Below are 24660 nucleotides of genomic sequence, written 5' to 3'. Positions count from 1 at the left end.
GTTTGGAGTCCACAGGGCTCTCTGGATGTAGGTGAACTACAACTCCCAAACTCAAGATCAACGCCCACCAAACCCTCCCAATATTATTAACATTGAGGCTGGGTGACCATCTGTCAGGGGTGCTTTGCTAGTGCTTTTGGTGCACAAAGGCAGAAGGAGGTTGGACTAAATGGCACAAGGGGTCTCTTCCAACCCTCTTTATTATTATTATTATTATTATTATTATTATTATTATTATTATTATTATTATTATTATTAACATTGAGGCTGGGTGACCATCTGTCAGGGGTGCTTTGCTTGTGCTTTTGGTGCACAAAGGCAGAAGAGGGTTGGACTAAATGGCCCAAGGGGTCTCTTCCAACCCTCTTTATTATTATTATTATTATTATTATTATTATTATTATTATTATTATTATTATTAACATTGAGGCTGGGTGACCATCTGTCAGGGGTGCTTTGCTTGTGCTTTTGGTGCACAAAGGCAGAAGAGGGTTGGACTAAATGGCCCAAGGGGTCTCTTCCAACCCTCTTTATTATTATTATTATTATTATTATTATTATTATTATTATTGACACAACGACGTTGTATGACACAGCAAACAAGATAGATATGCTGGATTTCGTTTCACAAAACCACAAGTCGAACACTTCCCAAGTGTCTAGGACTGTGTGATGTATTTTCGGATGATGCGTGCAGATCCCAGTAAGGTGGCCTTTTGCAGTTGGCAGATCGTAATTTTGTCAATGTCTATTGTTTCCAAATGCTGGCTGAGATCTTTTGGCACGGCACCCAGTGTGCCCATCACCACTGGGACCACCTGCACTGGTTTCTGCCAGAGTCTTTGAAGTTCAATCTTGAGGTCCTGATAGCGGCTGAGTTTTTCCTGTTGTTTTTCTTCAATGCGACTGTCACCTGGGATGGCAACATCAATGATCCAAACCTTGTTCTTTTCCACAACTGTGATGTCTGGTGTGTTGTGTTCCAGAACTTTGTCAGTCTGGATTCGGAAGTCCCACAGTATCTTTGCGTGCTCATTTTCCAATACTTTTGCAGGTTTGTGATCCCACCAGTTCTTAACTGCATGGAGGTGATACTTGAGGCATAGGTTCCAATGAATCATTTGGGCCACATAGTTGTGCCTCTGTTTGTAGTCTGTCTGTGCGATTTTCTTACAGCAGCTGAGGATATGATCAATGGTTTCATCTGTTTCCTTGCACAGTCTGCATTTTGGGTCATCAGCTGATTTTTCGATCTTGGCCTTAATTGCATTTGTCCTGATGTCTTGCTCCTGGGCTGCAAGGATCAGGCCTTCTGTCTCCTTCTTCAGGGTCCCATTCGTGAGCCAGAGCCAGGTCTTCTCTTTATCAGCTTTTCCTTCAATTTTGTCAAGGAACTTTCCATGCAGTGTTTTGTTGTGCCAGCTGTCAGCTCTAGTTTGTAGTGCGGTTTTCTTGTACTGGTTTTTTGTTTGCTGTGTTTTGAGGAGTTTCTGATTTTTGACTTCAATCAAAGCAGGTTCTTCACTTTGCTTGACATATTCTGCCAGGGCATGTTCTTCTTCTTTCACTGCTTGTTTTACTTGCAAGAGTCCTCTGCCCCCTGATCTTCTAGGCAGATATAGCCGGTCAACATCACTGCGAGGGTGCAGGGAATGATGAATGGTCATGAGTTTTCTTGTTTTTCTGTCCAAATTGTCCAGTTCCACCTGTGCCCAATTTATAATGCCAGCAGTATATCTTACGACAGGCATGGCCCAGGTGTTTATGGCCTTGATGGTGTTGCCTCCATTGAGCTTGCTTTTGAGAATTTTCCTGACCCTTTGTGTGTATTCTTTGCTGACCACAGTCTTCACATGTTCATGCTTGATGTTGTCCAGCTGTAATATGCCCAGATATTTATAGGCCTCTGGCTGGTGACACTTTATTGTTTGGCCATTGGGCATATTGATGCCCTCACTTTCAATGATTTTTCCCTTCTTCAATGCCACTGTTGAACATTTGTCCAAACCAAACTCCATGTTGATATCAGTGCTAAAAATTCGGACAGTGTTGGTCAGAGATTGGATTTCAGTTTCCGTTTTCCCATATAGCTTCAGGTCATCCATGTACATCAAATGTGAAATTTTGTGAGAATTCTTAGATGTTTGATAGCCGAGATTTGTTTTTTGTAAGATTGTTGACAGAGGGATCATGGCAATAATGAAAAGCAGAGGGGACAATGAGTCTCCCTGGAAAATTCCTCTCCTGATGTTGACAAGTCCATAGCTTTCATTTCCAACAAACAGTTCAGTTTTCCAGTGCTCCATCATGTTTTCAATGAAGGTGCCAACGTTTTTACTAATCCCGATGGCGTCCAGGCACTTGATGATCCAGCTGTGTGGGAGTGAGTCAAAGGCCTTTTTGTAGTCAATCCACGTCATGTGAAGATTAGCTTTTCGGCTCTTACAGTTCTCCAGAATCATTTTTTCAATCAATAACTGGTCTTTTGTGCCCCTGCTTTTCCGTTTGTTGCCTTTCTGTTCATCTGGCAAGATGTTTTTTTCTTCAAGATAGTCTTGAATTCTGTCAGCTATGATGCCAGTCAGTAGTTTAAACATAGTGGGCAGACACGTTATTGGCCTGTAGTTTCCTGGTGCTGCTCCTTTTGCTGGATCCTTTTGTATCAGGTATGTTAGGGTATGTTAGGTATGTTAGGTATGTTATTATTATTATTATTATTATTATTATTATTATTATTATTATTATTAACATTGAGGCTGGGTGACCATCTGTCAGGGGTGCTTTGTTTGTGCTTTTGGTGCACAAAGGCAGAAGGAGGTTGGACTAAATGGCGCAAGGGGTTTCTTCCAACCCTCTTTATTATTATTATTATTATTATTATTATTATTAACATTGAGGCTGGGTGGCCATCTGTCAGGGGTGCTTTGCTTGTGATTTTGGTGCACAAAGGCAGAAGGAGGTTGGACTAAATGGCACAAGGGGTGTCTTCCAACCCTCTTTATTATTATTATTATTATTATTATTATTATTAACATTGAGGCTGGGTGGCCATCTGTCAGGGGTGCTTTGCTTGTGATTTTGGTGCACAAAGGCAGAAGGAGGTTGGACTAAATGGCACAAGGGGTGTCTTCCAACCCTCTTTATTATTATTATTATTATTATTATTATTATTAACATTGAGGCTGGGTGGCCATCTGTCAGGGGTGCTTTGCTTGTGATTTTGGTGCACAAAGGCAGAAGGAGGTTGGACTAAATGGCGCAAGGGGTGTCTTCCAACCCTCTTTATTATTATTATTATTATTATTATTATTAACATTGAGGCTGGGTGGCCATCTGTCAGGGGTGCTTTGCTTGTGATTTTGGTGCACAAAGGCAGAAGGAGGTTGGACTAAATGGCGCAAGGGGTTTCTTCCAACCCTCTTTATTATTATTATTATTATTATTATTATTATTATTATTAACATTGAGGCTGGGTGGCCATCTGTCAGGGGTGCTTTGCTTGTGATTTTGGTGCACAAAGGCAGAAGGAGGTTGGACTAAATGGCACAAGGGGTTTCTTCCAACCCTCTTTATTATTATTATTATTATTATTATTATTATTAACATTGAGGCTGGGTGACCATCTGTCAGGGGTGCTTTGCTTGTGCTTTTGGTGCACAAAGGCAGAAGGAGGTTGGACTAAATGGCACAAGGGGTTTCTTCCAACCCTCTTTATTATTATTATTATTATTATTATTATTATTATTATTATTATTAACATTGAGGCTGGGTGGCCATCTGTCAGGGGTGCTTTGTTTGTGCTTTTGGTGCACAAAGGCAGAAGGAGGTTGGACTAAATGGCACAAGGGGTCTCTTCCAACCCTCTTTATTATTATTATTATTATTATTATTATTATTATTATTATTATTATTAACATTGAGGCTGGGTGACCATCTGTCAGGGGTGCTTTGCTTGTGCTTTTGGTGCACAAAGGCAGAAGGAGGTTGGACTAAATGGCACAAGGGGTTTCTTCCAACCCTCTTTATTAATATTATTATTATTATTATTATTATTATTATTATTATTATTATTATTATTATTAACATTGAGGCTGGGTGACCATCTGTCAGGGGTGCTTTGTTTGTGCTTTTGGTGCACAAAGGTAGAAGGAGGTTGGACTAAATGGCACAAGGGGTCTCTTCCAACCGTCTTTATTATTATTATTATTATTATTATTATTATTATTATTATTATTTTCACAAAGACACAGTATAACACAGCCAACGAGATATATATGCTGGATTTCATATCACAAAATCACAAGTTATTATGATGATTATTATTAACATTAAGGCTGCATTTGTTCTCACTTTTTTTACTTCAAAATAAGATATGTGCTGTATGCATACGAATTTGTTCATTATTTTTTTCCCAACTATAGTCCGGCCCCCCAACAATCCCAGGGACTGTGAACTGGCCCCTTGTTTAAAAAGTTTGGGGACCCCTGGTATCGGGTATTGGTGCCAAAATGTGGTCCAGTGAATGATAATGCATCCTGCCTATCAGATAATTTACATGACAGTTCACAACAGGAGCAAAGTGACAGTTGACAAGTAGCAACGAAAATAATGTTAGGGTTGGGGGGGGGGGGGGTCACCACAATATGAGGAACCGTATTAAGGGGTCTCGGCATTAGGAAGGGTGAATAAAGAGAAAGGCCGCTCTCTGAAGACAACGGGGGGGGGGGGGGGGATGCTCTTGACAAAAGGGAGGGTCCATAAAGCAGCCTCAGGTGGGGAGGGGGCAACATCATTAACGGCCGGCCACGGCTGAGCGGGCCCTGAGACCCTCCTGGGGACCCAGAAGATTGATCTCCCACCCACCCCCCCCCACCCCCGGGCCCAGGGGTCTCTCTCCCACGGCCACCTTTGAGGGGGGGTCTCCTTGGAGGAAATGGGGGCTGGAGGAGGGGGTCTCTTGCGGAATGGCCACCCCATCCTCCCCAGATCTGATGCTCTATCGGCCCCAACCAGCCCTGCTCTGAGAGTGATGCCGATCTCAAACTGCGGGCATTTAACATGATCAATGGCGCTCCCCATTATTCCCAGTTCGGGAGTGGGGGGCATGGCTGGTCCCATAAAGGCAACTGTGATAAGCAGCAACAGAAGGCAAACATTATATTGCTTAACGTGTTGTTGAAATCTTTCATGGCCAGAATCACTGGGTTGCTGTGAGTTTTTTTTCCGGGCTGTATGGCCATGCTCCAGAAGCATTCTCTCCTGATGTTTCTGTTGGGAATCACCCTGGACTGCTCAAGTCTAAATGTAATAATAATAATAATAATAATAATAATAATAATAATAATAATAATAATTACAAACTAGAGCTGACAGCTGGCACAACAAAACACTGCATGGAAAGTTCCTTGACAAAATTGAAGGAAAAGCTGATAAGGAGAAGACCTGGCTCTGGGACAATAACAATAATAATAATAATAATAATAATAATAATAATAATAATAATAATAAGCTTTATTTATATCCCTCCCCCTCTTAAAAGGGGCTTAAAAGTGAAGCATGTGTATGTGTGTGCGTGCGTGGAGGAGGTATAATAATAATAATAATAATAATAATAATAATAATAATAATAATAATAATAATTGTGTGGTTTTCTGGCATTGTGTATTTCTGCCGCTTCTGTGACTGTTAATTTGGGTTTTGATGATTCCGTAGCCCACTTGTCGATGGATGTCCAGAATCAGCAGCATCCACCGCGGTCCTTTTTATCCTGGGCGACGACCGAGCCAGTCTAGACTTCGTTTGGGTTTGATTCTCCATAATGCTAATGGGTTCATATCCTAATCTGATCCTCAGCTGCTGTAAGAAAATCGCACAGACAGACTACAAACAGAGGCACAACTCTGTGGCCCAAATGATTCATTGGAACTTCTGCTTCAAGTACCACCTTCCAGCAGCAAAGAACTGGTGGGATCACAAACCAGCAAAGGTCGTGGAAAATGAGCACGCAAAGATACTGTGGGACTTCCAAATCCAGACTGACAAAGTTCTGGAACACAACACACCAGACATCACAGTTGTGGAAAAGAAAAGGGTTTGGATTATTGATGTCGCCATACCAGGTGACAGTCGCATTGACGAAAAACAACAGGAAAAACTCAGCCGCTCTCAGGACCTCAAGACTGAACTTCAAAGACTCTGGCAGAAACCAGTGCAGGTGGTCCCGGTGGTGATGGGCACACTGGGTGCCATGCCAAGAGATCTCAGCCAGCATTTGGAAACAATAGACATTGACAAAATTACGATCTGCCAACTGCAAAAGGCCACCCTACTGGGATCTGCACGCATCATCCGAAAATACATCACACAGTCCTAGACACTTGGGAAGTGTTCGACTTGTGATTTTGTGAAACGAAATCCAGCATATCTATCTTGTTTGCTGTGTCATACAACGTCGTTGTGTCAATAATAATAATAATAATAATTGTGCGGTTTTCTGGCATTGTATATTTTTGCCGCTTCTGTGACTGTTAATTTGGGTTTTGATGATTCCGTAGCCCACTTGTCGATGGATGTCCAGAATCAGCAGCATCCACCGCGGTCCTTTTTATCCTGGGCGACGACCGAGCCAGTATAGACTTCGTTTGGGTTTGATTCTCCATAATGCTAATGGGTTCATATCCTAATCTGATCCTCAGCTGCTGTAAGAAAATCGCACAGACAGACTACAAACAGAGGCACAACTCTGTGGCCCAAAGGATTCACTGGAACCTATGCCTCAAGTACCACCTCCCAGCAGCAAAGAACTGGTGGGATCACAAACCTGCAATGATCCTCAGCTGCTGTAAGAAAATTGCACAGACAGACTACAAACAGAGGCACAACTCTGTGGCCCAAAGGATTCATTGGAACCTATGCCTCAAGTACCACCTCCCAGCAGCAAAGAACTGGTGGGATCACAAACCTGCAATGATCCTCAGCTGCTGTAAGAAAATTGCACAGACAGACTACAAACAGAGGCACAACTCTGTGGCCCAAAGGATTCATTGGAACCTATGCCTCAAGTACCACCTCCCAGCAGCAAAGAACTGGTGGGATCACAAACCTGCAAAAGTATTGGAAAATGAACATGCAAAGAGACTGTGGGACTGGGAATCCTGGGAATTTAGAGCCTGGCAGTCTGGAAGGGCCCAGAGACTCCATTGCATTGGAGCATGGGCCTTCCCGTCAGGTAGTTTGGATTTCAAGCCCCATCATTCCTAACAGTCTCAACTGTGGACAAGTCTACAGAGGGAGGAACACATGCAGCAGCATTGCCCAGGCAGGAATCAAGGCACAGGAAAGGCACTGCAGACTCATCCAAGCAGAGAATCATAGAATCATAGAATCATGGATTCTATGGAAAGGCACTGCAGACTCATCCAAGCAGAGAAGCCAGCCGTAGAAGAGCCCCAGATGAACCAGCCTGGACACAGAAGATGATTCTCTGAGAATAGAGAAATGCTGGACCACTCTCACAACCCCCACGTCAGGCTAGACCAGGGGTCCCCAAACTTTTTAAGCAGAGGGCCGGTCCACAATCTTTCAGACTGTAGAGGGGCCGAATTATCATTTAAAAAAAAAAATACAAACTAATTCCTATGCATACTGCACATGTCTTATTTGTAGTGCAACAACAACAACGAAAGAACAATATAATATTTAAAAACAATTTTAACCAACATAAACCTATTAGAATTTCAATGGAAAGTGTGGGCCTGCTACTGGCCAATGAGATAGTCAAGTTAATTAGGATTGTTGTTGTTGTTGTGTGCCTTCAAATCATGTCAGACTTGGGCTGAGCCTAAGTCTAAAATTAATTATTTATTTACTACATTTATTTACTACATTTATATCCCACCCTTCTCACCCCGAAGGGGACTCAGAGCAGCTGTATGTACATACAATATATTATATTATTAGCATAACACAATATTAGCATTATACATTACTATATTGAACTATACCACTATACTATTATATAATATGTAATATATAACATATAATTAATATTATTATATGGTATTACTATTAGTATTATATTGTATAACATAAGATTATTATCAATATTATATGTATATACAATATATTATATTATTAAAACTGATATAAAAATATTATATTATAAAACTGAGGGCGGGGGCCAGGTAAATGACCTTCGAGGGCCGCATCCGGCCCCCGGGCCTTAGTTTGGGGACCCCTGATCTATGCGACTGTCACCTGGGATGGCAACATCAATGATCCAAACCTTGTTCTTTTCCACAACTGTGATGTCTGGTGTGTTGTGTTCCAGAACTTTGTCAGTCTGGATTCGGAAGTCCCACAGTATCTTTGCGTGCTCATTTTCCAATACTTTTGCAGGTTTGTGATCCCACCAGTTCTTTGCTGCTGGGAGATGGGACTTGAGGCATAAGTTCCAATGAATCATTTGGGCCACATAGTTGTGCCTCTGTTTGTAGTCTGTCTGTGCGATTTTCTTACAGCAGCTGAGGATATGATCAATGGTTTCGTCGGTTTCCTTGCACAGTCTGCATTTTGGGTCATCAGCTGATTTTTCAATCTTGGCCTTAATTGCATTTGTTCTGATGGCTTGCTCCTGGGCTGCAAGGATCAGGCCTTCTGTCTCCTTCTTCAGGGTCCCATTCGTGAGCCAGAGCCAGGTCTTCTATTATTATTATTATTATTATTATTATTATTATTATTATTATTATTATTATTAATTGCCTTTGTCCTGATGTCTTGCTCCTGGGCTGCAAGGATCAGGCCTTCTGTCTCCTTCTTCAGGGTCCCATTCGTGAGCCAGAGCCAGGTCTTCTATTATTATTATTATTATTATTATTATTATTATTATTATTAATTGCCTTTGTCCTGATGTCTTGCTCCTGGGCTGCAAGGATCAGGCCTTCTGTCTCCTTCTTCAGGGTCCCATTCGTGAGCCAGAGCCAGGTCTTCTATTATTATTATTATTATTATTATTATTATTATTATTAATTGCCTTTATCCTGATGTCTTGCTCCTGGGCTGCAAGGATCAGGCCTTCTGTCTCCTTCTTCAGGGTCCCATTCGTGAGCCAGAGCCAGGTCTTCTCCTTGTCAGCTTTTCCTTCAATTTTGTCAAGGAACTTTCCATGCAATGTTTTGTTGTGCCAGCTGTCAGCTCTAGTTTGTAGTGCGGTTTTCTTGTACTGGTTTTTTGTTTGCTGTGTTTTGAGGAGTTTCTGATTTTTGACTTCAATCAAAGCAGGTTCTTCACTTTGCTTGACATATTCTGCCAGGGCATGTTCTTCTTCTTTGACTGCTTGTTTTACTTGCAAGAGTCCTCTGCCCCCTGATCTTCTAGGCAGATATAGCCGGTCAACATCACTGCGAGGGTGCAGTGAATGATGAATGGTCATGAGTTTTCTTGTTTTTCTGTCCAAATTGTCCAGTTCCACCTGTGTCCAATTTATAATGCCAGCAGTATATCTTATGACAGGTATGGCCCAGGTGTTTATGGCCTTGATGGTGTTGCCTCCATTGAGCTTGCTTTTGAGAATTTTTCTGACCCTTTGTGTGTATTCTTTGCTGACCACAGTTTTCACATGTTCATGCTTGATGTTGTCCAGCTGTAATATGCCCAGATATCTATAGGCCTCTGGCTGGTGACACTTTATTGTTTGGCCATTGGGCATATTTATGCCCTCACTTTCAATGATTTTTCCCTTCTTCAATGCCACTGTCGAACATTTGTCCAAACCAAACTCCATGTTGATATCAGTGCTAAAAATTTGGACAGTGTTGGTCAGAGACTGGATTTCAGTTTCCGTTTCAGCTTCAGGTCATCCATGTACATCAAATGTGAAATTTTGTGAGAATTCTTAGATATTTGATAGCCGAGATTTGTTTTTTGTAAGATTGTTGACAGAGGGATCATGGCAATAATGAAAAGCAGAGGGGACAATGAGTCTCCCTGGAAAATTCCTCTCCTGATGTTGACAAGTCCATAGCTTTCATTTCCAACAAACAGTTCAGTTTTCCAGTGCTCCATCATGTTTTCAATGAAGGTGCCAACATGATGGAGCACTGGAAAAACTGAACTGTTTGTTGGAAATGAAAGCTATGGATTATTATTATTATTATTATTATTATTATTATTATTATTATTATTATTAAGGGGGTTGGACTAGATGGCCCAAGGGGTCTCTTCCAACCCTCTTTATTATTTTTATGATGATGATGATGATTTTTATTATTATTATTATTATTATTAACATTGAGGCTGTATTTGTTCCCTTTTTGTTTGTTTTTTTTACTTCAAAATAAGACATGTGCAGTGTGCATAGGAATTTGTTCATAGTTTTCTTTTAAACTATAGTCGGGCCCTCCAAGGGTCTGAGGGACCGTGAACTGGCCCCCTGCTAAACAAGCTAAGTCTCATCTTCTGAAGGAGGCAAAAGGTAATAATATCCCTGCAACTCCATTTTGCCCAAAGAGAGACAAGATGTGCCTCCTCGCAGGGAGAAAGAGAAGCAGAAGACTGAAAAATGGCAAATGGCCACATGGCCAGCCCAGGGCAATAAAACTTTTTAAAAGGAAGTTGCCTCACAGAGTTCCATGGCTACATCATCAAAGGGCAGTAGAGACAGTGGCTAGCAGGAGGAGGAAGGACAAAGCCCTTTTGGGAAAGCATGCATAGCAATGTGTGGGAAGGAGCCCCTCCGCTTGGCCCTGTCTCTAGCCTAGCTCCTCATTGAGGACTGGAACCTTGATGACACAAGAGACTTGAGCAGTTTATTTATTTATTAGACGGGTATACCGCTACTCCCAGTTTGGCTCGGAGTTCAGGGATGAAACCTAACACCTCTCCTCCCTTTACCCTTGCAGCCCGTCTACAAGGCGGACCTCTTGCCCCGCAGCTGCCCCCTCCCCAGCAGAGAGGGCCCTGGATCGGGGCCTGCGGGGGCAGGAGAGAGGCCCCGGGCACCGGAGGGCAGGAGCTACAGCCAGGCAGTGGCCCAGAGTTACCTCCTCTTCCAGGACACGGATCTGGTGAGTTGCAGGCCGTGATGGTGGTGGGGGGAGGTGTGTCTCTTTGAGCCCCCTCCCCATGTGGAGAGGCTTCCCTGCTGCTGTTTGGCTTTGTGGGGGCAGCTGGGGGATGTGGCTCAGCCCACCGCACAGAGGAAAGAGGGGCTTTCCTATTGGCCCCTTCCCCACTTTTCCTCCTGCTGGCTGGCTGGTGATAAGGCCTTCTTTCCCAAGCCCATCCATCATTGCCTGCAAGCGTGATGGATGCCCAGGCAGCCCCCTGGCCCCTTCCCAGCCAGGCCTGACACCAACCCTTCCTTCCTTCCTTCCCTCCATCCCAGAGGAGCTTCAAGAGCTTCCGCCGAAAGACCCGCAAGCACCAGCATCACGGCTTCCCTGAAGCCAAGGAGGGAATCATCCTGGGGAGGCTGCAGCTGGAGGCCGTCCACAAGGTGAGCGTAAGTGGGGGAGACCGAGAGTGGGATTTAGGGACATTCTGGGGCGGCCACCTGACCTCACGCCGGCCCCTCCCTCCCTCCCTGCTGCAGGTGTGCTTCAGCCCCAACCTGTCCTGCCACAGCTGGGTGGCCTCGGGCGGCCACTCGGGCCTGGTGCGGCTGCACTGCCTCCGCGCCCTGGTCTCCCCGCCCAGCCACAAGCTGCAGAAGGAGTGCCAGGCCCAGTTTGGCGCCATGACCCAGGCGGACGGAGAGCGGGGCACCTGCCTGGACAGCCCTTTGGCCCCCGCAACAGTGTCCTCGGTGGCCGTCAGCTGAAGACTCGGGAGGACCCTCGGGGCTCAACGCAGCGAGGGGGGCCTCGGCAGAGCAGACTGGGCCCACGAGGGGGTCGCGTCGAAGCCGGCAGCTGGGCTGCAAGTGGCGGGAGTCCGGGGCGGAGGGGCCAAAGGGACTGCCGGAAGAGGCTTGGACTGGAGTCCGGCTGCAGCCTCTGGTTCCGGCCTCCCTCCCTGGCCGCTGGCCCCGTGTGAGGAAGCGAGGAATGGGAAGGAAGCCTCCCTTGGCTGGACCAGAAGAGGAGGAAGAAGAGGACGGGGGGCCAAGGACCAGGAGCCCAAGCCTGGCCCAGCCCTCCATTGGGGGCACAGCCTTGCTCACATTGAGCGCCTGCCTTTCTTCTGTTAACTGTTATTAAAGTGAATGTGTTTTGTAAAAGGCCTCCCTCCCTCGCCACCGACCCATGAGTTTGGGGAGGGGGTGGCGGCAAAGGGGCAGCCTCACAGCCCCCCAGCAGCCTGCCCTGGGTTCCCTTTCTGCTTTGGAGACCCAAAAGGTTCCCTTTGGATCCCGCGCATGAGACAAAGCATGTGCTGCATTGGGACCATGTGTTTGGAGCTCCTTCCCCTCCCCACCATATGGCTTCATCCTCTCCCCCTATACACACACTTCTGCCAACAGCCTGCTGTTTGGTTTGAGGCACATTGCTTTATTGGGTTCACTGGTACACGTGGCACACGAGAGACAGACAGACAGACTCACAGAGACACACACGTACTCCACAAGGTCACGGACACAACGCGTGGCATGCGCGCTCCTCCCTGGCGCAGAGGGTTGCGGCAACCTTCCCCGTCACTGTTGGCAGGAGGCTGGGTTTGGGGCCCTGGAGCACCACACCTCACGGGTGACCACCTGCCGCTGGACAGAGCGCACCTGGGTGGGCCTGTGCTGTGGGGCAGGGGCTCGCTTCCCAAGAGGCCACCGCTGCTGCTGCTGCTGCTGCTCCCCTGGGGGCTCCGTCCCTGCCAAGAGCATTCCTTGGCATGCAGGTAGGCCAGGTCTTGGACTTGGCTACCAGGAGGTGGGCTTGGCCACCCCTCCCCACCCACGGCAGTCCTCCAGAGGGACCACCGCTAAGCATGTTCATGCCACACAGGACAATCCCAAGGATTCTGTGGGGAGCCTTTTCCCGGGGCACCCCGTTTAGATCTGATTAGGGTTTGCTGCAGAAACAGACAGCAAAGGAGCGGATGGACGGCGGCCTGGAGGCTGGACAGAGGGTCCCTTGAGCCACCCTTTTGGGGAGGGTCTTCCTACCCCCTTCCAGAGAAGACATCCATAGTGCAAGTGTTTGCTGTTAGCATGACACACACACACACACATGCAGAGACAGACACGAGAGGGGGAGGCAGCGGCCTGGCCAAGCGACACGGGCCCGGCTGGAGGGGCAGGGCGGCCTCTCCTTGACCGCTGGAGGCCCGGGTGGATCCCTTGGCAGCGACACATCGAAGACACTGAGGCAGAGATGGGCAAGGGAAGCGGCGGGGCGGGCGGGCGGGCGGGCGGGCGGCGTCCCTCCGTCTGGCTGGAATGTGGCACGAAGATGGGAGGGGGCCGGGCCGCCCCTCTCTTCTGTGGGGCCTTCCCCCCAACCCCCCGCATGCTCTGGCCGAACACGGAGGGCGGGGACCCCGGGCAGCAGGAGGCTGAGGCTGGCAGTGCAGGCGCCGAGGGGGGGCCCGGCCTCAGTCCCGGGGGTCCTGGCACTGGCGGCAGGTTTCCATGTCTCCCAGGTAGCGCTCCACCTGGATGGTGCAGGAGAAGAAGCCAAACTTGCTCTGGAGCAGGGCCGTGGCCTCCTGCAGCACGGCCTCCATGTCGGCATCGGGCTCTGCGGGCAAGAAGAAACGGCGGCTGAAGTGGGTCAGGAATGTCCCAGTAGTGCCTTCGAGGAACCTTGGGGCCAAAGGGCAGAGCGGCAGCCCAAAGCCCACCCGGTCCCCTCTCTTTCTCTTCTCCCCCACCCTATTATTATTATTATTATTATTATTATTATTATTATTATTATTTACAGCATTTATATTCTACTCCTCTCACCCTGAAGGAGGCTCAGGGCGGATCTCAGAACATTTACATGGCAAACATTCAATGCCGTTAGACATGCAGGACAAGCAACAGATAGAGGTATTAGGTCTGCATTTTTGTAACTTTGGCGGTTGTACTCGATTCCGGCCACAAGAATCCGCTATGGTGAGCCCTTGATCACAAACTCCTCCTGTTCCTTGATCGCCAGCATTAATATTTCCTTTTATGGTGCTGTAAAATATCTCCCCGCTTAAGTGGTGCCTAATTTCTCTACTCACAGCTCACAGCTGGTTTTGAACTGCTTAGGTAGACAGCAAGCTGGGCTGAAGGTCGGGTGCTCACCCCGGATCACAAACTCCTGTTCTTTGACCACCAGCATTAATCTTTCCTTTTATGGTGCCATAAAATATCTCCTCACTTAAGCGATGCCTGATTTCTCTACCCACAGCTCACAGCTGTTTTTGAACTGCTTAGTTGGACAGTGAGCTGGGCTGAAGGTCAGGTGCTCACTTCTGATCACAAATTATTATTTACAGCATTTATATTCTACTCTTCTCACCCTGAAGGAGGCTCAGGGCGGATCTCAGAACATATACGTGGCAAACATTCAGCTCACAGCTGTTTTTGAACTGCTTAGGTGGACAGTGAGCTGGGCTGAAGGTCGGGTGCTCACCCCGGATCACAAATTATTATTATTTACAGCATTTATATTCTACTCTTCTCACCCTGAAGGAGGCTCAGGGCGGATCTCAGAACATATACATGGCAAACATTCAGCTCACAGCTGTTTTTGAACTGCTTAGGTGGACAGTGAGCTGGGCTGAAGGTCGGGTGCTCACCCCGGATCACAAATTATTATTCTTTACAGCATTTATATTCTACTCTTCTCACCCTGAAGGAGGCTCAGGGCGGATCTCAGAACATATACATGGCAAACATTCAGCTCACAGCTGTTTTTGAACTGTTTAGGTGGACAGTGAGCTGGGCTGAAGGTCAGGTGCTCACTTCTGATCACAAATTATTATTTACAGCATTTATATTCTACTCTTCTCACCCTGAAGGAGGCTCAGGGCGGATCTCAGAACATATACATGGCAAACATTCAGCTCACAGCTGTTTTTGAACTGCTTAGGTGGACAGTGAGCTGGGCTGAAGGTCGGGTGCTCACCCCGACCCGGGCTTCGAACTGCCAACCTTTCGGTTGGTAGGGATCTATTGCTGCTGGTGATCAGCTAGCTGTGCTAAAGCCCAGCACACTTAAATGCTATAAGTAATGTACTCACCAATGGCTAGGTGGACAGCCACCATGTGGTGGCTGAGGGTCAGGGCCCAGAGGTGCAGGTCGTGGGTGGCCTTCACTCCTTTGACCGACAGCAGCAGCTCCTTCACCGCCTGGAACTCCACGCCTCGTGGGGCCCCTGCGAGAGACAAAGAGGAAGAGGTAGCTGTGTGTTGTCAAAGGCTTTCACGGCCAGAATCGCTGGAGTGTGGAGTGGTTTCTGGGCTGTACGGCCAATATGTTGTAGCAGCATTTTCTCCCGACATTTTGCCTGCATCGGCCTCAGGCCCTTTCCTTTTCCCCCTCAGCCGCTTAAGCGGCTGAGGGGGAAAAGGAAGGGGCCTGAGGCCGATGCAGGCGAAACGTCGGGAGAAAATGCGGCTACAACACATTGGCCGTACAGCCCAGAAACCACACAGCACACTGAAATTGAGCAATTTAAAACGGCCACAGATGGTGAGAACCTGGCCGCGGATACGGGAACCTGAGACGCAGATAAGGGAACCTGAGACGCAGATAAGGGAACCTGAGACGCAGATAAGGGAACCTGAGACGCAGATAAGGGAACTTGAGACACGGACACGGGAACCTGAGACACGGATACAGGAACCCGAGACGCGGATACGGGAACCTGAGACGCGGACATGGGAACCTGAGACGCAGATATGGGAACCTGAGACGCGGACACGGGAACCTGAGACGCAGATACGGGAACCTGAGACGTGGACACGGGAACCTGAGACGCAGATACGGGAACCTGAGACGTGGACACGGGAACCTGAGACACAGATACGGGAACCTGAGACGCGGATACGCAGATACGGGAACCTGAGACACAGATACGGGACCCTGAGACGCAGATACGGGAACCTGAGACGCAGATACGGGAACCTGAGACGCAGATACGGGAACCTGAGACGCAGATACGGGACCCTGAGACGCAGATACGGGAACCTGAGACGCAGATACGGGAACCTGAGACGCAGATACGGGAACCTGAGACGCGGATACGGGACCCTGAGACGCAGACACGGGACCCTGAGACGCAGATACGGAACCCTGAGACGCAGACACGGGAACCTGAGACGCGGATACGGGACCCTGAGACGCGGATACGGGAACCTGAGACGCAGATAAGGGAACCTGAGACGCAGATAAGGGAACCTGAGACGCGGACATGGGAACCTGAGACGCGGATACGGGAACCTGAGACGCGGATACGGGAACCCGAGACGCGGACACGGTACCCTGAGACGCGGACACGGGACCCTGAGACGCGGATACAGGAACCCGAGACGCGGATACGGGAACCTGAGACGCGGACATGGGAACCTGAGACGCAGATATGGGAACCTGAGACGCGGACACGGGAACCTGAGACGCAGATACGGGAACCTGAGACGCAGATACGGGAACCTGAGACGCAGATACGGGAACCTGAGACGCAGATACGGGAACCTGAGACGCAGATACGGGAACCTGAGACGCAGATACGGGAACCTGAGACGCAGATACGGGAACCTGAGACGCGGACACTGGAACCTGAGACGCAGATACGGGAACCCGAGACGCGGATACTGAGCCCATTAAGCGGCAGCCGGCGCTTGGCCGGCCTGAGACTCATTGGAATTCATGTATATATAATCAAAGTCGTGTTAACCTGCGAAATGCACCATGGTACCAAGGTCACGAAATTAATATTTTGACCGGGGGGTTTTTCGAGGCTGGGAAAGGGAGCAGGGTCCTTACCTTCCATGAGGACCCGGAAGACGTCACGGAGGATCGTGGCCGTGGATCCCAGGACGAAGACGGAGAACAGGAAGGTGCTGACGGGGTCCGCGATCTTGTACTGGGGCTGCAGAGGAAGGGGGTGCACCCAGGGAGTCCCTCCTGACCCTCCATCGGCGGTCCATCCAAGTTCCCCTCGGACTGGACCCCCAAAGACTCCGGCCAAGGGCAAGGAAGAATGGCGGGCTCCCTCCCTGCCTACCTTGAAGTAGATGACGGTGGCGGCCACAAAGACCCCGATGCTCTGGAGCAGGTCCCCCACGACGTGGACGAAGGCGGCCCGGACGCTGGTGTTGCCGCGGGGGGCCAAGGGGGGTCCGCAGGGGCTCTCCCCGATCCGCTCGTAGCCGCTCTGGCTCAGGCCGTGGTGGCCGTGCGGGGAGCCAGACTGGTGCAGGAGGTAGGCCATGCTGCAAGGGGCAGGCACAGGCATCATCACGACTTGCCCACCTGCCCCCCACCCCCAACTATCATTATCATTACTTTTATGTTTTAATTGTGCTTCTTTTCTTTTCTTTTTAACTTGTGTGATGGTTGTAGAGCAGCCAGAAGGGCACAAGCTGCTGTCCTCCCAACAAGCCCAGGCTTGACTGGGAGGCCAAGGGCCACGGAAATCAGGAGAAGGGAAGTGGGTTTGAATGTGGGGGACAAAAGGCACACAGTAAATGGCCTCTGCAGAAGAGGGGGTCCCAGCAACAGGGGCTTCCTGCCGGTTGCACGGCAATCCCCCCTTCTGCACCCCATGGAAGGTGGAGTCCTCAACAGATTTTTCTCTCCTGAAGGTAGACGTTTCTCCCTATGACTCCCCTGTTTTAGGACGGAGGGCAGAGGTGAAACAGGGGTTTCCAGCATCAAGGAAACCCCCTCTTTGGTCCCAGGACTCTGGGACCCCTCTTGCGACACCCGCAGCCCCCCAAATCCCATGTCGCTCCCTCCCACCATGTTCGTTTCTCCTTCTGCTCACATGATGTTGACCCCGACGGCGCAGGCGGAGGTGCCCAGCATGGCGGGGGCCTCGATCTCATAGTCGTTGCTGATGATGCGGGCCGAGGCCAGGTAGACCAGCACCGCCGTGACGGTCCAGATGGAGAGGACCGAGGCCAGCGCCCCCAGCGTCTCTGTGAAGGAAGGAAGAATGAATGGTCAGCTTCTATAATGTAGTAGATGCTCTTCGTGGTGCTTTATGTTATAGCCTGGTCAAATTCCAAGTGCTTAGAGGTTGAGGAAGGAGATGCTGGGATAGATTCGGAGGGCCCAGAGGAGGATGGAAGTCACCTGGAGAGAGTTGTTTTGGAATCTCCTGGCAGTTCCCATGAGACTGGAGGAAGCCATATCAGTTCTCGTGAGAACCTGCCAGAAGTGTAGGCAGAGAGAAATGAGGGAGAGGAATTTGTCTAGATCAAAACGTATGGAATTGGAGAGACAGAGCATGCAACAGAGACAGGCTCGCTTTTCCCAGAGGCTTAGAGATAAGGAGAGGAAAAGCAGGCGTGTGAGGAACGATGTCATGGGAGGGACTTTTAAAGCAATTCCTACTGATACAATCCTTTGTGAGAGTAATGTTGCATTCAGGTGAACACCTCTTGGTTTTTGGGTCCTATATTCTTGGAATTCGTGTATTCAAGTTTCCAAGTTTGTTCCTGCATTTAGTTTCATGTCTGGCCTTGGAGTCACACTATCTTGTTTATGGATGTATTTGTGGATTGACTCTGGAGACTGTATTTAAAAGGATTTTGGACTCTTGGCTATCTCAGAAATAACCTTTGATTCTTTTTTTTAAAAAAATCTTATTTTTTATATATTTTTAAATATATATATTTTATATATTTCTTTAAATAAACTTCTTCTTACTGGACAGAGTGTGGTTTGTGGTGAAAAGGCGTGTCAGGGCCCTAGAGCAATATTTTAGGGGTCAGGGAGGGGGGGGGGAGGCCCCCACCTGTGCGGTGCCAGCCGAAGGTCATGGTCCTGGTGGCCGGCCGGGTGGAGACCCAGAGGGAGAAGAGGCTGACCCCCATGCTGCCCATGTCCGTCAGCAGGTGGGCCGCGTCCGTCATGATGGCCAGGCTGTGGGCCAGGTAGCCCCCTGCAAGGCAAGCACAGGGGACTCAGGGGTGCCCCAAAGGGCGGTCATTGGGGTCTCCCCGCACCCGCACCTCCTCCGGCCACACTGACCGATGACCTCTCCCAGCATGAAGAGGAAGCAGACGGCGCAGGCGATGCGGAGCTTCTTCTGGGCCTGGAGCTTCTGCTGGCTCTGGCTGGGGGAGCAGGAGCCGCGGCAGGAGTGGCAGTGGGGGGGCGGCACGGGGGGCTCCGCGTTCGTTGTCATCGTCGTGGGTGCGAGGGACGCCATGGAAGTCTCAGAGGAACCCTTCTCGGAGGGCAGCCCAGTCAGGGCCTCCTGGGAGCCTGAAAAGAGACTGAGCGGACACCCAGGCGTCAGGGCTGACCATCGAGCTCGCCCTTTGGCCTGTTGGGCCCTGAAGAGGCACTGGAGCGAATAAATACAAAAGCAAACACTGGTAACCACTGGCATCGAGAGAGAAGACAAAGGGAGAGAAAAAGATGAGGCAAAGTTCAGAGAAATAGTGGGTTGCTGTGAGTTTTTCGGGCTGCATGGCCATGTTCCAGTAGCATTCTCTCCAGACCTTTAGTCTTCATCTGTGGCTACTGGCATCTTCAGAGCTTCGGAGGAATAGTTTGTGCTCAAAATATGGGGACATTTATACACATGTGGTGGAACTGCAGAATGGCTAAGAAATATTGGTCAGAGATTCATGAAGAAATACAGAAAATCTTAAAGGTAAAAGGTAAAAAAGGTAAAAATTCGATTGAAGCCAGAATACTACTTGCTGGGTATAATCGATGATAAAATGGCAGAAAACAAAGAGAAACTCTTTCACTTCTTATCAACGGCGGCCAGGATCAATTACGCCAAGGTGTGGAGATCAAAGGAGAAACCAACAATAGATCAATGGATTTTGAAGATAATGGATATTATGAACATGGACGTACTGACTCAAACACTAAAACACTTCCAAGGAATGAAATGCAAAAAAACAGACTGGTCATCATTAAAGAAATATATGTTGCAACGGAAAATGAAAATGATAATAACGATCTAGAAGAGAAAGTAAGAATGATATAAAGCAAGGTCTAGACAAGAGTAGGGGAAGCCACAGTGAATATTAATGATGCGAAAAGTATAGACCGCAAAGGAGGAGATTGGAAGTTGACGAAACCCCTCACCCCCCCCCCCCCCGGTTCCCCGTACCCCATCATCCCTGGAAACAGACACATAGTACAGAGTAGATAGACCCATAGAGTAGTTCTATCCTTTCCTACTTTCCTATCCCTATGATTGTTCCCCCACTTTTTAATGTTTTTTTTTTTTTTGAAAAGAGGTTTCACAATAAAAATTTACTTGAATAGAAAAAAAAAATATGCTCTAAATTTTGGGCAAGAAATCTAATCTGAGTCCCATTTTTGGTGTGGCACTTTCCTTAGTTGCTCCACCCAGCAGGGTGACTTGTCCGATTAAACCCATTGAACGAAATCTCCTTGCTCCCGGTGGCTAATTGGATAGAGAGACTAGGGCTGCCTTTCTAAAGGGACACAGCAAGGGGTCCCAACAGCCTGGCCCTCCCGGCTTTGGCCTCCCAATGGCCCCGCAAGGGAGGCTAGGCTGACCCAAGACCCACCGTCCTGTGACCGGACCCTGCCCTCCTCCGCAGTCCAAGGTTCTCTCTCTCAAAGTGACCAGCTGGACACTGCACCGTCCTCACTGTTGCACCTCAGCACTGGTTCACCTTGTTCTTAACACACACTTCACCACAGCAGGCTAAGCTTAAACAGTTTATTGATAAAAGATAGCCAAGTCTGAATAAAAAGCAGTAAAGAAAGCAAACCTCCAAATGCAATGGCACTCAATAAAAATAATATACAGTAGAGCAGGGGTCCTCAAACTTTTTAAGCAGAGGGCCGGTCCACAATCTTTCAGACTGTTGAGGGGCCGAATTATCATTTGAAAAAAAATACAAACAAATTCCTATGCACACTGCACATGTCTTATTTGTAGTGCAACAACAACAACAACGAAAGAACAATACAATATTTAAAAATGAAAACAATTTTAACCAACATAAATCTATTAGGATTTCAATGGAAAGTGTGGGTCTGCTACTGGCCAATGAGATAGTCAAGTTAATTAGGATTGTTGTTGTTGTTGTTGTGTGCCTTCAAGACATTTCAGACTTTGGCCGAGCCTAAGTCTAAAATTAATTATTTATTTACTGCATTTATTTACTACATTTATATCCTGCCCTTCTCACCCTGAAGGGGACTCAGAGCAGCTGTATGTACATACAATATATTATATTATTAGCATAACACAATATTAGCATTATATATTACTGTATTGAACTATACCACTATACTATTATATAATATGTAATATATAACATATAATTAATATTATTATATGGTATTACTATTAGTATTATATTGTATAACATAAGATTATTATCAATATCATATGTACATACAATATATTATATTATTAGCATAGCACAATATTAGCATTATACATTACTATATTGAACTATACCACTATACTATTATATAATACGTAATATATAACATATAATTAATATTATTATATGGTATTATTATTAGTATTATATTGTATAACATAATATTATTATCAATATTATATGTATATACAATATATTATTTTATTAAAACTAATACAAAAATATTATATTATAAAACTGAGGGCGGGGGCCAGGTAAATGACCTTGGAGGGCCGCATCCGGCCCCCGGGCCTTAGTTTGGGGACCCCTGCAGTAGAGTCTCACTTATCCAAGCTAAATGGGCCGGCAGAAGCTTGGATAAGCGAATATCTTGGATAATAAGGAGGGATTAAGGAAAAGCCTATTAAACATCAATTTAGATTATGATTTTACAAATTAAACACCAAAACATCATGTTATACAACAAGTTTGACATAAAAGGTAGTTCAATACGCAATAATGTTATGTTGTAATTACTGTATTTACTAATTTAGCACCAAAATATCACGATATATTTTTGATCCAACTCATGATTTTAACATTATTTTATATTGACTTTTTATGACTGTTTTTATCCATGTTGATGTTTTATTGTTGGCTGATTTGTTTAACGTTTTTGTTTTGATTTTGTGCTGTTGTGTCCGGGCATAGCCCCATGTAAGCCGCCCCAAGTCCCTTCGGGGAGATGGGGCGGGGTATAAGAATAAAGTAGTTATTATTATTATTATAAAACATTGACTACAAAAATGGCTTGGATAATCCAGAGGCTTGGCTAAGCAAGGCTTGGATAAGTGAGACTCTACTGTAATCCAGTAGTAAAAGCAATTGGCAAAATATAAATCCAAGTCTCAGATGTAGGAAATTAGTCCCGAAAAACAAGGCACCCTGAACTACAGAGCAAAAAGTAATACACAGTTTCCAGGCATGAACACAAGCGAAAGTCCTTTTCCATGAGCTTAAAATAAGGCAGGAGATGGGCTTCCAAAGATTGTTGCTACGTCTGAAATCACTTTCTGTTATTTAGCCATGTTTACAAGCCAGAAAGGCATTTCTCTGCCCTTGGCTTCCCACTCGTTTATTAGCTATTCAACCTCAACCTTGTATCTCTGTCTAAGTAAGATTCCTCTGACTCGCTGCCTGAAACACCTGGAGCTTGTTGATGTTCTGAATCGAGTGAAAGGTCGCCCTTATCATTATTTCCTGTTTCCTCGCCAGAGCCTTCAACATTCTCAGCATCAGAGCCTTCAAGATTTCCCACATCAGCATTGCTTTGGTCAGCCTGCATAAACCCAAATCTCCCTTCATCACCAGACTGAACCGCAACGCTCACTGATATATCCCTTTCAGGAACATCAAGTATCATGGCCAGGAGCTCTTGCAGGGCATGGTCCACAGGTGCAGAGATTTTGTGGGGAAAGCAGGACTAAATACAGAGCCGGAAGGGATCCAACGAGGGGGGGGGGGGTTGGTTTGTGGTCCCTTGGAAGTTTCGCTCAGTGGTACCCCCACAGGCACAAACTGTGACCCCCATCAAGAACCAGTCTCCATTTAGTGTATTAACTCTGTCTTGTGTTTTTAATTTGTCTATTATATTTGAATGTTATGCTGATATTGTTTTTACCTACATAGCTATATTGGCTTTAACTGTCATATTTTGTTTTGTTTTGGGCTTGGCCCCATGTTAGCCACCCCGTGTCCCTTTGGGGAGATGGTGGTAGGATAGAAAAATAAAGTATTATTTTTATTTATTTATTTATTATTAGTCTCTCTTGTAACTTAATTCCAAATTTGGCTTTGAATGCAGTATTATTTTTTGTTTTACATATAATCCAATTCTGCTTATTATTCCATCTCGAAGGATCACCAATGGGAAGTAACATCGCACTTATTGTTTATTTAACTTAGTGTTATAATAGGTGTAGCGTTTAGTGTCCTGCTCACTTCAAACGACCAGCATGAACGCAGATCAAAGGCAGCTGCTATCAAAACCGATCTTTATTGAAGAACACACGACTTGGAAAAAGTCGAGAATGACATAATGTTTACATACAAGCAATTTTATCACCTTGGTTGCAACGTAACACCACACGTAAATATCATCACCAAACCCCACCCCCTGTATCACATTTCTACTATTCCCACACAAACTACTCATTATAATTGTTATGATTTTCACCCCCGAGTTCCCATGCTCTGCTGCCAGGTGTTTTCATGAGACATTCAGGAGTGTTGATGTTATGGCTCCAATTCCAGGGCTTGCAAATTCAGCCCTGGGAATTGGTCCCATGACAGTTTAGTACAGGGGTCCCCAAACTTTTTAAACAGGGGGCCATGTCACGATCCTTTGGACCATTGGAGGGCCGGACTATAGTTGGCCACTGAGCAATAATAATTAATAATAATAACAACAACAACAACAACAACAATAATAATAAAAAAGAGGGTTGGCAGAGACCCTTTGAGTCCAATCCCCTTCTGCCTCTGTGCACCAAAAGCACAAGCACAGCATCCCTGACAGATGGCCACCCCGCCTCAATGTTAATAATAATAATAATAATAATAATAATAATAATAATAATAATACTACAGGGTTTTGGAACACAATACTCCTGACCTCACAATCGTGTTAAAAAACAAAGTATGGATTGTCGATGTAGCAATCCAAGGTGACAGCAGGATTGAGGAGAAACAACTAGAAAAGCTGACACGATATGAGGATTCAAAGATCGAATTACAAAGACTCTGGCACAAGCCAGTCAAGCTGGTCCCAGTGGTAATCGGCTAAAGACCTTGGCCTGCACTTAACACAATCGGTGCTAACAAAATTACCATCTGCCAGCTGCAGAAGGCCACCTTACTGGGATCTGCACACATTATTCGCCGATACATCACACAGTCTTAGACATTTGGGAAGTGTCCGGCGTGTGATCCAATACAACAGCCAGCAGAGTGTCTGCTGTGGACTCATCTTGTTGTGTTTCAAATAATAATAATAACAACAACAACAACAACAATAAGGGTTTTAAGAGAAGAAGAGACCCCTTGGGTCATTTAGCCCAACCCCCTTCTGCCCTTGTGCCATGGGGGGCCGGATAAATGGCTTCGATGGGCCGCATCCGGCCCCCGGGCCTTAGTTTGGGGACCCCTGGTTTAGT

The 24660-nt window shown here is 46.8% G+C and overlaps 2 protein-coding genes across 2 annotated transcripts in view; one reads left to right on the top strand and one right to left on the bottom strand.

The window, feature by feature from the left end:
* gtf3c2 (general transcription factor IIIC subunit 2) overlaps positions 1–12217 on the top strand; it is a 75047-nt gene extending 62830 nt beyond the window's left edge. The window contains exons 17-19 of the mRNA XM_062966672.1: positions 10899–11063; positions 11384–11494; positions 11591–12217. Of these exons, the coding sequence (XP_062822742.1) occupies positions 10899–11063; positions 11384–11494; positions 11591–11818 (504 nt within the window). The 3' untranslated portion in view covers positions 11819–12217. The remainder of the gene's footprint in view (positions 1–10898; positions 11064–11383; positions 11495–11590) is intronic.
* Positions 12218–12467: 250 nt separating this feature from the next.
* On the bottom strand, positions 12468–20195 carry slc30a3 (solute carrier family 30 member 3). Its single transcript, XM_003229964.3, has 7 exons — positions 19107–20195; positions 18871–19017; positions 17896–18049; positions 17134–17341; positions 16893–16998; positions 15148–15282; positions 12468–13670 (listed from the first exon to the last, which is right to left on the bottom strand). The coding sequence occupies exons 1-7, from the start codon at positions 19468–19470 to the stop codon at positions 13525–13527; spliced, it is 1260 nt and encodes a 419-aa protein (XP_003230012.3). The 5' UTR covers positions 19471–20195; the 3' UTR covers positions 12468–13524.
* Positions 20196–24660: the final 4465 nt, after the last annotated feature.

The sequence above is a fragment of the Anolis carolinensis genome, unplaced genomic scaffold (assembly GCF_035594765.1).
Source record: "Anolis carolinensis isolate JA03-04 unplaced genomic scaffold, rAnoCar3.1.pri scaffold_27, whole genome shotgun sequence".
NCBI lineage: Eukaryota > Metazoa > Chordata > Lepidosauria > Squamata > Dactyloidae > Anolis > Anolis carolinensis.
Note: the sequence above shows the minus strand (reverse complement) of the source record. Positions and strands in the feature narration are given on the sequence as shown.